This window comes from Schistocerca americana, chromosome 2 (assembly GCF_021461395.2).
Source record: "Schistocerca americana isolate TAMUIC-IGC-003095 chromosome 2, iqSchAmer2.1, whole genome shotgun sequence".
Lineage (NCBI taxonomy): Eukaryota > Metazoa > Arthropoda > Insecta > Orthoptera > Acrididae > Schistocerca > Schistocerca americana.
The window spans coordinates 147832883-147844206 of record NC_060120.1 but is presented as its reverse complement, the minus strand read 5'-3'; the positions used below and the strand labels follow the sequence as shown (position 1 = coordinate 147844206).

Here is an 11324-nt window from a genome sequence, read left to right as displayed (position 1 = left end):
CCAGGAGAAAAGAAAAGAGGACGGTCCCGTTCAAACAGAGGCGACCGAGTTTGCGAAAGGGTGCCGCCTCTCTGCTCTGCCGCGCTTTGGACCTCCGACGCCGCGATTGCGGGTCCGCCGCGGAACATGTGACAGCGACGGGCGACAGCCTGCTGCCGGTGTGGTCTGCGGACTTTCGGAAAGACTCGCGGCCGGCGGCGCTATGCACCTGTCGTCCGACATGAGCGGCGCCAACGTCGACGGAGGCGGCGGCGGCGGCGGCGGTGGAGGCGGCGGGGGCGGCGGCGCGTTCGGGGGCCTGACGGCGGACGTGTTGGCCGAGCGGACGCTGGACGGGCTGCTGGCCGAACACCCGGGGGAACTGGTGCGCACGGGGAGCCCGCACCTGGTGTGCACCGTGCTGCCGCCGCACTGGCGCTCCAACAAGACGCTGCCCGTCGCCTTCAAGGTGGTGGCGCTCGGCGACGTTCTGGACGGCACCCTGGTGACGGTGCGCGCCGGCAACGACGAGAACTACTGCGCCGAGCTGCGCAACTGCACCGCCGTCATGAAGAACCAGGTGGCCAAGTTCAACGACCTGCGCTTCGTCGGCCGCAGCGGCAGGGGTGAGTCCGCGGCCTCTGGTCGACTCCTTGTCTCTTACGTCACCGGACCACAGCCGTCAGAACTTTACACTGTATCTGTCCGTCGTTACTGACTGTTTCTCACTGAACCGTGACCACTGTAGACCAATACAGCTGTACTGTCTACCCCTCTGATAAAATTTATGAGATCGCTCTACATATTTGCTGAATATTTTGGTATCAGTAACTGGTAGTCCCTGGTGGCTCGTTGCCGTCTAATATTCTAATGATGCTCTAAATATAAACAACCAGTCACTAAATTTTATCTTATTTTCTTTTCTTTTAAAAACATTTACGATGATTTTCGTAAATGTTGCTCCATCGTCAGGTGACAGTTCAGTTGTTTAGTTAAGGTGCATTACTCCTTGGAAACCAAAAGTGACGAAATGTCTGAAATCCTATACGTCTTAGTTGTGTACTTTACTCGAGACGACTGCATTTGAATTTCACATCTTTACTGTTTACAAATATTTTGCAGTAATCTTCCCGCATCCTCAGACGCAAAACTAATACCTATTAGGCCAGGAGACACAAAGTACTTAAAAAATCTGTACTTCTAGTATACGTGTGAAAGTCAGTTATGATTCATTCGGTTTGTTATCCCCAGCTGTCTTCGTTTCTATGACAATACTTTTAGGACTGTGGAAAATCCTATAATATCCATTCACCAAAACGAACACAAAACATGACTCTCAGCTATCCTCAGAAACAGAAGTACTGTCGTTGTCGTCACTGCTGGAACACCTCAGGGTAGCGTCCTTCTTCCGCCTTTCCACTGCAAACACTGAACCCATACACGAGGTGCATTTCGACCATCTCTTCAACTGTCAACGTAAAATTAACACAGCCAGAAAAACAAAACCGAGACAGAAACGAGAAGTACTGAAAACCAACTTGAAGGATAAGAGTAACACAGGTATTACTGTTTGCAAGCAGCATGTACTGTGAGTGAATGGAACAAGTTTGTTTCTAAAAAGACATCGTTCATACCGTCGAAATCTGCAAAGTGGGGATATTTTCGGTGTAATAAAGGTACAAGGATAAAAGATGTAACAAAATTCACTTTGCAGCGAACCACAGGAGACCATGTACCCTTAGGAAAAAAAAAAAATCTTTGAAAATCTTCCGAAACTTCGTCTATGCATTACTGATTCGCCGTGTATACGAGGCAGCAATCATCCATGATTTTTTTTTCTTTTAAATACTTATCAGTTATCGGTTTTCAAGTGTCGGACGATGACATTTACAGTAGATTATACTGTAAACAACAACAGATCACAGAAAAAATTGGAAGTGCTGATGAAATCAGACACTGTAGAGGAGTATGTTAAGACAATAATCACAGAAATTTTTGAATTATAATTCTGCCGGAAAGAAAACCCAATGTAACGTGAAAAATATGTGTTTTCATAACGTGAGTTGTTTCTGCTTTAGGTCTGTTAAACTGGCGTCAAATCGGAGCAGTGGAAGCTGCCACATACACAAAGATAAGAAACCTGAAGGCTGTCCTTCATCGTCTGTTTTTATAAAAACTGCAATTTATTACTGAAGGTGAGGGTTCTTCCTTTATATAATACAAATCGTTGTTGTTAATTACGTGCAAAAAAGAGCAGGTAACAATACTGGGACTCCTCAACAAGTAGAAAACTCTAAATTTCACACCTTTCTTTCTACTTGGACAAGAATTAGCAATAACGATTGTGACTCAAAATGGTTCGTAATTATATTAATAACACATCTTATTTAACAGATACCCATTTTGGCTGCTGGTTTGACAACGTCTGCGACGATAGGGCATTGTTTACGATGTCACGTACTGTAGCTCTCACCGTATGACGTAGTACCTACGTAGGCTTGAAAGCTGGCTAATGGACAAATAAACATTTCAGAAGGATAAACCAGGACTGCTTCCTGTTTCGTCCAGAATTATCTCGAAAGCCCATGTCTTTTCGGCAGGCTAACTGTGCATGATTGTAGAAACGGTACTTACTGGACAGAAACGTATTAATCTCTTGATTAAACTTTTCGGAATCAGGTTTACAAGAATGTCAACACTGCCATCATGCATGTATTCATTGCTGCCACACTGACAGCATGAAATTTTTATTGCGTGAACCTAAAGCCCTTTGTAAAACGTGAGGAAAAACGTAACTGGTTTATCACTGTCAATTGGTCAAGCGTTATGGTCTGAAAAATATCATGATTTTACTCGGAATGATTTTCGTGATTTTTCAGAACAAACAGACGTCCGTAGCCCAAAATAATTTTGTGGGACTGTTACGGCACGTTTCTTCCAGCTACCTATAGACCACAACGTGTCGCCGTATTGACAGCGTTTGAGAATTACGAAACATTACCATAAATGGCTCTTTTTCGCTAGCTTCTAATTTCACATGGTCTGTCGTCATTGTTCGCGTAGCGTAACTGACTGATTTTAGTGCCATTGGGGGCAGATGTTTGTGCTGTGTCTTGTATCCTGACAGTTATCAGGACTTTCTGATATACGCACGCTGCATTTCAACAAGGCATGTTAGTAATCTAGCGATGTGCGTGTCTTGCATTCCAAGAAACGTTAGTGCCATGAAAGATTGCCCCTTTGTGGCTTGCGGATGGCTCATATTTTTATCACGTGGAATAACTAGCTGAAAATGTCACTGGTACTTAGCCTAATACAGACCAGCATAACTCAAGTACACGCCCCAGTGTTTCGATAATAGGTTTGTATTTAATATTACTTTCCAACCTATCATCAAAATATTTCTAAACTTTTCGTTGGTAATGTGGCATACTGAGCTACAAGCTACTGTTTTGAAGAGTGGCGTTACATATACCAGCTGCACAGGAGACATTCTTTCGTAATATTTCCATAGATTTATAGTTCTAGGTTAGATTCATTAATTGACAGACTTGGCGTTTTGTGTCTCGAAAGAATTCAACTTTCACTGGAACATTTGTTTACGGTGTTTCGGTAGAATTTGTATTTTATCTCAGACTGTGTACTTGGAAGGAGACGGATCGCAGCCAAATGAGAGTGTTCACCACAAGTCGATCGCAGAAATCGTTTGACATTCATCGTATTATGTGTTATGGAGGTATATAGTACAGTTACATTTTACATTCTTTCTTTTAGATATCTCTCGCCCTCAAATGACATTAATTACTTATATGTTCATCTTTCTTGACCCTAAAATAGCCTCTTTTCAATTATCATAGCAGCATTTGTAAATAATATTTACATATTGTATGTTTTTTGGATCTTATTCTTGTTTCTTCGTTTCGGACATAATATGACAGTTTCTTCAGATCAGTAATATTGTAAACTCACAAGGTGAGACAATAGGGCTGACACAAGCGTATTTGATGTTTACATAACATGGCTGTTACACATGTGCAGCTATATATGGATTATTTTAAGGGTTTCATTTGGTATTGCAGTTGTGCAGTTCACAGCTGAAAACTTTTTTTTGACTCGAGGATGGAAAGCTTCATGACCGAAATCTATCGTCTTCATTAAAACAAAAAAGTATATCTGTGTATTATATGACAATTAGGAAATCTGTAAGTATGCTTTGTAATTCGCCTCGTGCTTTTCCCATGAGTATTAACAAACTGGATTCTGATGGTTACAAACTCAGATGGTAGCATTTGAACTTTTATTTTTACTCCTGTTGAGTCTACTGACTCACTTACGCGATAACAATGGTTTTTTTCTGAAAATATTACAGTAATAGATACAACACATTTGTTACATGTATCGGTTCATACGACATAGGTAGTGCGTTTTTTTTATTTATTTATTTTTAAATATACGTGTGAGTTTTAGCTAAAGTATCTGGCTGCAGTGGGCTAACTTGTCTAATTTTCTGCATCACACACAGTCCGTTATTCAGTTAGTTGCTCTTGACATTTAGTTCTCGTAAATCGCTTGCTTTGTTATACAATGACGTTTTTTTCGTCAGAGACTACGCCGAATAACGGTTGTGCTACCTCCAGCCCACATCCGAACATCGTTGTGGAGGTCACCAACAGCCAGTTTCCAGTCTGGACGTTCCTCTCAGTTTATGAGAAAGAGTACTTTTACTGCTATTTTAAGACAAATGCAATAACCTGTCCGTCAAGGAATATTGTTTTTCTTGTTGTTGTCTTTTATGTCGCATCTGATATCGTATATTAGAATTGCTTTGTGTATGCTCACACTGTGTAGCTGCTTTCCAGGTCTGAAAATGGTAACTTTGATTACCGAAACCGGTTATCGTGAATAAAGATTATTAGCGATCTTGCCAAAGAAGGTTATCTTCACTAACGTTTCTATGACTAACTTGTCAAAGTATCCTAAAACTGATCACAACACTGTCGGTTTATAGAAACAGAAGTAGACTGTACCCTCTGCCATGCACTTCATAATGCTTTGCCGAGCATATATGGAGATGTAGATGTTGACTGGAAATATAAAGTTAGCAACGAACAACGACTCCTGTGACGCGCGCCTATCTAAAGATGATATATTGTGTACAAAAATGACTGCCAGTAAATAAAAATTGTTTTATTCCAATCACGAACTTGGTTTTGGGTTTATAATAGCAACCGTATTTGCAGACTAAATTACGAGAATTCAGGCCCGCCTATTACGCAGACGACAGTTCTCTTTAGTGCCCAAACATGTTTCGGCAACTTAGTGCCACCATCAGTGGGTGCTTCTATGCAGTTTCGGTTTTCGAGAATATAAGGTTCTATTTTGTGTATTGTTTTTTATTTTCCCTCTGAATCTTTTTTTTCCCACAAGACATGCACATGATGATGTACAAGAGATAGATTATCACATCAGACAAGTATGATGTTACGGCTGATGACATGAGGTGCTGTGATTAAAACTTACAAATCATGAAAATAACATATTTCACACATGTACACACAGTAATATTATCACAGTATTATTATAATTCTTTATGTCACTAATGAAATTTGTGCATGCCCGGTGCTCAAACCCTGATTTCTCACTTATCACAAATGATCACCTTAGTCAAATGGCTATCAGTGCATGCTCCCTGGATCAACCCAAACTTCCGTGTGTCACACGGTCTACATCCATATATCATTCGTCACATAAATGCTTGCAACATTATGTTTATTGCCACAACAGTGGGAATGAGACAATGATGAATTGGGGCCAATGTTGTTATCATTGTGTGCCCGCCTGCACTTGTAGTACGTGCTGGTCTGAAAGAAGGATGTAAACAGTTTGACATACGGAATTTGGTTCATCTGGGGAGTGTGCACATGTAGCTGAAGTGGTTAAGGTGACCACGTGCCATGGGCGGGAAATTTGGGTTTGAGTCCTGGTCCTGTACTAATTTCTATATGCCACTATTGGGTAGCAAATCTATACATAATATAATTAATGTCAAGGAATACACAGTACGTGTTTGTCATAGTTGCAGATGGTATAAACACAAAACATTTTTTATGCTGTTCCCACATTAGTGCTTTTTTTTAAATATTGTTCCTCCAGTCAATTTCATATTTCTTCCCATTACATATGGAGCAAAAAATCACATATAGTGTAAAATCGATCAACAATCAGTAAAAGGTTTCAGTTTCTTACTAAAGAAAGACAAGTACTTTGTCTTTTGTGATTCTGTTGACAGGTTGACGTATAGGTGAATACCTCAAGATGACTGGATGTTGTTGTGTGGTCTTCATCATCATCATTCATCCCCATTACGGTCGGAGGAAGGCAATGGCAAACCACCTCCACTAGGACCTTGCCTAGTGCGGTGGTGCGGGTCTCCCGCATCGTTCCCCTACGCTCCGTCACGGAGTATGGGACTTCATCATCATCATCATCATCAAGGTTCTATGGAAGTTTCCCATGGTTGTACAACTTCCGTTGTTCTTTCTACATCTACATCTACATTTATACTCCGCAAGCCACCCAACGGTGTGTGGCGGAGGGCACTTTACGTGCCATTGTCATTACCTCTCTTTCCTGTTCCAGTCGCGTATGGTTCGGGGGAAGAACGACTGTCTGAAAGCCGCCGTGCGCGCTCTAATCTCTCTAATTTTACATTCGTGATGTCCTCGGGAGGTATAAGTAGGGGGAAGCAATATATTCGATACCTCATCCAGAAACGCACCCTCTCGAAACCTGGCGAGCAAGCTATACCGCGATGCAGAGCGCCTCTCTTGCAGAGTCTGCCACTTGAGTTTATTAAACATCTCCGTAACGCTATCACGGTTACCAAATAACCCTGTGACGAAACGCGCCGCTCTTCTTTGGATCTCTATCTCCTCCGTCAGACCGATCTGTGTGGTCTGTCTTGATCACTTTTTTCAGGTACGTAAAACACCATGCTTAAGCTCCTCAGCATAAACATGTGCTTTTACGAAGATCGAAACATGTGAAGATAACACGAAAATATGGCTAGCTGTACAATAATGTAAAGAAAGTTCCGCAGAATCTAACACTCTAGAATGTAGGAACTGAATAAAATTACGGACTGATGATGACACAAAGGTGTCGAAACGTGTTTGGGCAATTGAATTCCAGTACCGTATTATAACGTCGTACTTCCTGAAAAGAGTAATTTGCTTTTCGACGATTTCGACGAGTGAAACACAGCAGCAGACATGGGCGGCCCTGCCTGTGTTGACCTCGGCCGCTGCAAGCCGGCACGCTGAGTTTGTCGGCCCACCAGCGCCTGAGGGTGCGCTGTCTGTGGCGCAGCAGCCGCGTCGGATGCAACACTTGCTACAGCGGGGAGCGATCGTGATCCGCATGCCGCCTCAGACGCCGCCGCCCTCTGCTCGCTTAGTTAGGGGGGCGTGCGGGACGTCCCGACCCTTCGACCGCCCGAGGCCGCGCGGCAGTTCCTCAGCAAACGCCTCGCCTAGGCGTCCGAGTGTGGCCCGAGGCTTCAAGGTCGTGAGCGTCTGTTGTCACAAGATTCCCATAAGATGTGTCAAAGACGACTGTTTTTTAAAGTAATCAGTAATTCCGTTCTGCAGGCGGCATATGTATTAGTTGTCTTAGAGATCAAACCTAGCAACGGCAAAAATAGAACAGGGTACTACAAAACAACGTGGTTAGGAAGAGAAAAGGCGTATATCGACGTTGTCGCAAGGCCAGGACGCAACGACAGGAGGTTGACTGAAACTGAAAATACGACAATACGTCCTAAGACCGGGTCTCCAGCAGTACGAGCGCTCCAATAGAACACGTGATTAAGTACGTTGAAGTTCATTACATCAACATTAATAACGCCTTGAGAACAGCATTAGCATATTAATTCTGGGAACAGTCCCCCGCGCTGTGTCTAAGCCGTGTCCCCTCATTATCCTTTCTTCTAGCGGTGCAAGTCCTGCATGGTATACGGACGAACTTGTGTGAAGTTTGGAAGATCTACATCTACATCTACATTTATACTCCGCAAGCCACCCAACGGTGTGTGGCGGAGGGCACTTTACGTGCCACTGTCATTACCTCCGTTTTCTGTTCCAGTCGCGTATTGTTCGCGGGAAGAATGACTGCCGGAAAACCTCCGTGCGCGCTCGAATCTCTCTAATTTTACATTCGTGATCTCCTCGGGAGGTATAAGTAGGGGGAAGCAATATATTCGATTCCTCATCCAGAAAAGCACCCTTTCGAAACCTGGCGAGCAAGCTACACCGCGATGCAGAGCGCCTCTCTTGCAGAGTCTACCACTTGAGTTTGCTAAACATCTCCGTAACGCTATCACGGTTACCAAATAACCCTGTGACGAAACGCGCCGCTCTTCTTTGGATCTTCTCTATCTCCTCCGTCAACCCGATCTGGTACGGATCCCACACTGATGAGCAGTACTCAAGTATAGGTCGAACGAGTGTTTTGTTGATAGACTACATTTTCTAAGGACTCTCCCAATGAATCTCAACCTGGTACCCGCCTTACCAACAATTAGTTTTATTTCATCATTCCACTTCAAATCCTTCCGCACGCATACTCCCAGATATTTTACAGAAGTAACTGCTACCAGTGTTTGTTCCGCTATGGGAGGTGATGTACTAATGGAAGTACAGCTGTGAGGGTAGGTCATGAATAGTGCAAGGTTCGAGTCCAGATCAGACGCACAGTTTTGGTCCTTCCGGAACTTTCAGCATTCAAACAGTGTTGGAAATGTCAGCATGCCTAATGCGCTCCTAGTTTTAACATGTCGCATAAGTTTTGCGGACAGAAACGAGCTCCAGAAGCGTTACCAGCTGCCGTTTTCATTCCGCTAAACTAAGATGAGAAGTGAAAGCCACCAAGTCTAGCCTAGAGTGCCCTCTTCCCCCTTCCCCGCACCCCCTCCCCCCCCCCCCTCCAATCCACCTCGCCACCGCTAGTCTAATTTTCCTATTACATTGTAATATTTGGTCACATTAAATTTTCATTTCCTTGTTTCCGTCGCCGGCCGAAGTGGCCGTGCGGTTAAAGGCGCTGCAGTCTGGAACCGCAAGACCGCTACGGTCGCAGGTTCGAATCCTGCCTGGGGCATGGATGTTTGTGATGTCCTTAGGTTAGTTAGGTTTAACTAGTTCTAAGTTCTAGGGGACTAATGACCTCGGCAGTTGAGTCCCATAGTGCTCAGAGCCATTTGAACCATTTTGAACCTTGTCTCCGTCAGACTTGTCTCTAATCTAGGTTACTGTTTCTCTCTTCTAAATGCTTTTCAGTACCGTGATTTTCTGAGACAGTATATGGCGTTCAGCCTTTGCTGGCCACCCCTGGTAGGACTGTTAGGTGTCCTTGTTGCTCGGGGAAACTCGCTTGCGCCAATGGTCTGTAATTCGGGAAGGTGATTTCCTATTTCCTTTTGATTTGCCAGTAGCAGTTCTAACCGTTCGCGGTACCTACTCTGCAGAGAAAGCCCAAAGCACGGAATCCAGATTTATTTTAATAGTACGGGAGAAATAAATGTGTCATTACGGTATGGAAAACTAAGAGACGTCTGAACTTACATCTGATGAGATATTCCCTTTTGTTAAATTTTGTTTAGTATTTAGCACCGCAAAGAGGTAGCGTTATTGACGTATTGTCAAGCAACGTCAGCTTTGCAGTTGTTCTTCCTTAGAGACCAGCTAAGGACCATGTTTAACGTACGATACCATGTTGTGTTTATGCTTTTTCCAATACTCCTTCATCTGTGCGCTTTTCTCTCTCTTTTCTTCCGCCGTCCAATTTCTTCACCGTATTTTTGGAATGTTTTGTCTTGGAAACCTACCCACCGCTTAACGTTATCCTATTTTTGTTCTGTTTTCAATTTTTCTTTCTTATTTATGTCGATTTCCTGTAGATCTCCATGTACTTTCCGAAGTCAGCTGGGATTGTCTTCTAATTGTTCAGAACGATCTGCGACCTTTCTTGTCGATGTGCTAGAAGTCATTCTTTGCATATTTAATTGGAGGCATTGCCTCCTTTTCCTACTTTCTCCACAATTTTTGTTACATGATTGTATACTTACCTTACACGTCTTTAGTGTTGTTCTGTTTCCTAATATCTTACTCACAAACTTTATTTCTTTATTCTTGATTTCTTCAGTGTCTGGTATTGATCCTAAAAGAGTTTCCGGTGTGTATGTAAATTCTGGACGAATTACTGCCTTGTAATGATGATTTTCTTGGATTTATAAATGATTCCTTTTTAGAAAACTCTTTCTTAATACTGCTCTCTTGGCTTCTTTCCCCTCCATTAAGCTTGTTGGGTGCTCCTAGATAATTAAATTTCTTTGTTCCTGTGTTATTTCCATAGCTTGTGCTCGATTTTGATGGTGAAATCTCGTTTGTCATTACCTACGTCTTTTGGAAGAAGATTTATAGTTCAGCTTATTTCTGATTTTTGTTTAGTCATTCTTTTTTCTGTTGCCTCTAAGTTCTTTGTCAAAGTTGCGAATGCTATCTAGTTAATTTATAAATTATCTCTTTCTCAGTCATCTTCTGCTTCACTTTTGATTCCGTCCATTTCTTTCTCCAATGTCCTCCATTAGTTTTTTCATTTCCCTTTAACTCATCGGTTCTCTCCCTAGATTGGAGCAGTCGTTTTGAGCTAATCCTGTCACCCTATTCTTTCCGTCATTCTAATCATTGCTGTAGCTGCAATTTTCTTCTCTGTCGCTCCTTAGAGTAACAAAGCTGTCAGTTCTTCTTCGAAAGTTTCTGCAGGAATCTTTCCGCACATATTGTGTATAGTACCACTCCATTTTGTACTACGTCTGTTCGCTTAATTCCTTAGCGTTCTTTGGTAGCACTATATTTCAAAGGCTTCCGCGAAATTTCCAGAAATCTCCGTTTCTTCCATTGTGCCCCTCCAATTTTATTACTTAGCAAGTATCTCAATTCCTTTCTTCGTCATTTACGCTTTTTATATTTCGTCCTAAATCCAACTTCTTTCTTTACTTTCTTTCACGAACATTTACCTTACCTTCAAAATGGAGAATGAAATAGAGAACGAAACGTGTAAAACTGTGATGAAAACGGACTATTTGTCTGAGAACAGAATATTTGTGCCTGTATTTGAGCACTCTTTGATTTATTTTATTTCAATGCTTCTATTAACTTAATAGTCTCCCTGCTGCAATAATATAATTTTTACGGGATCGTTTGGGCAATATGATACAGTTTCTAACAAAATCGTTTTAATTTATATTTCTATTTATACTTTTTGATATTTCTATTGATACTTTACGG

At 42.4% G+C, this 11324-nt stretch overlaps 1 protein-coding gene across 1 annotated transcript in view; it reads left to right on the top strand.

Moving 5' to 3' along the window:
* The first annotated feature begins 202 nt into the window (after positions 1-202).
* Positions 203-11324, top strand: part of LOC124593843 (runt-related transcription factor 3-like) — a 210044-nt gene continuing 198922 nt past the window's right edge. The window contains exon 1 of the mRNA XM_047132191.1: positions 203-605. Coding sequence (XP_046988147.1) covers positions 203-605 — 403 coding nt within the window. The remainder of the gene's footprint in view (positions 606-11324) is intronic.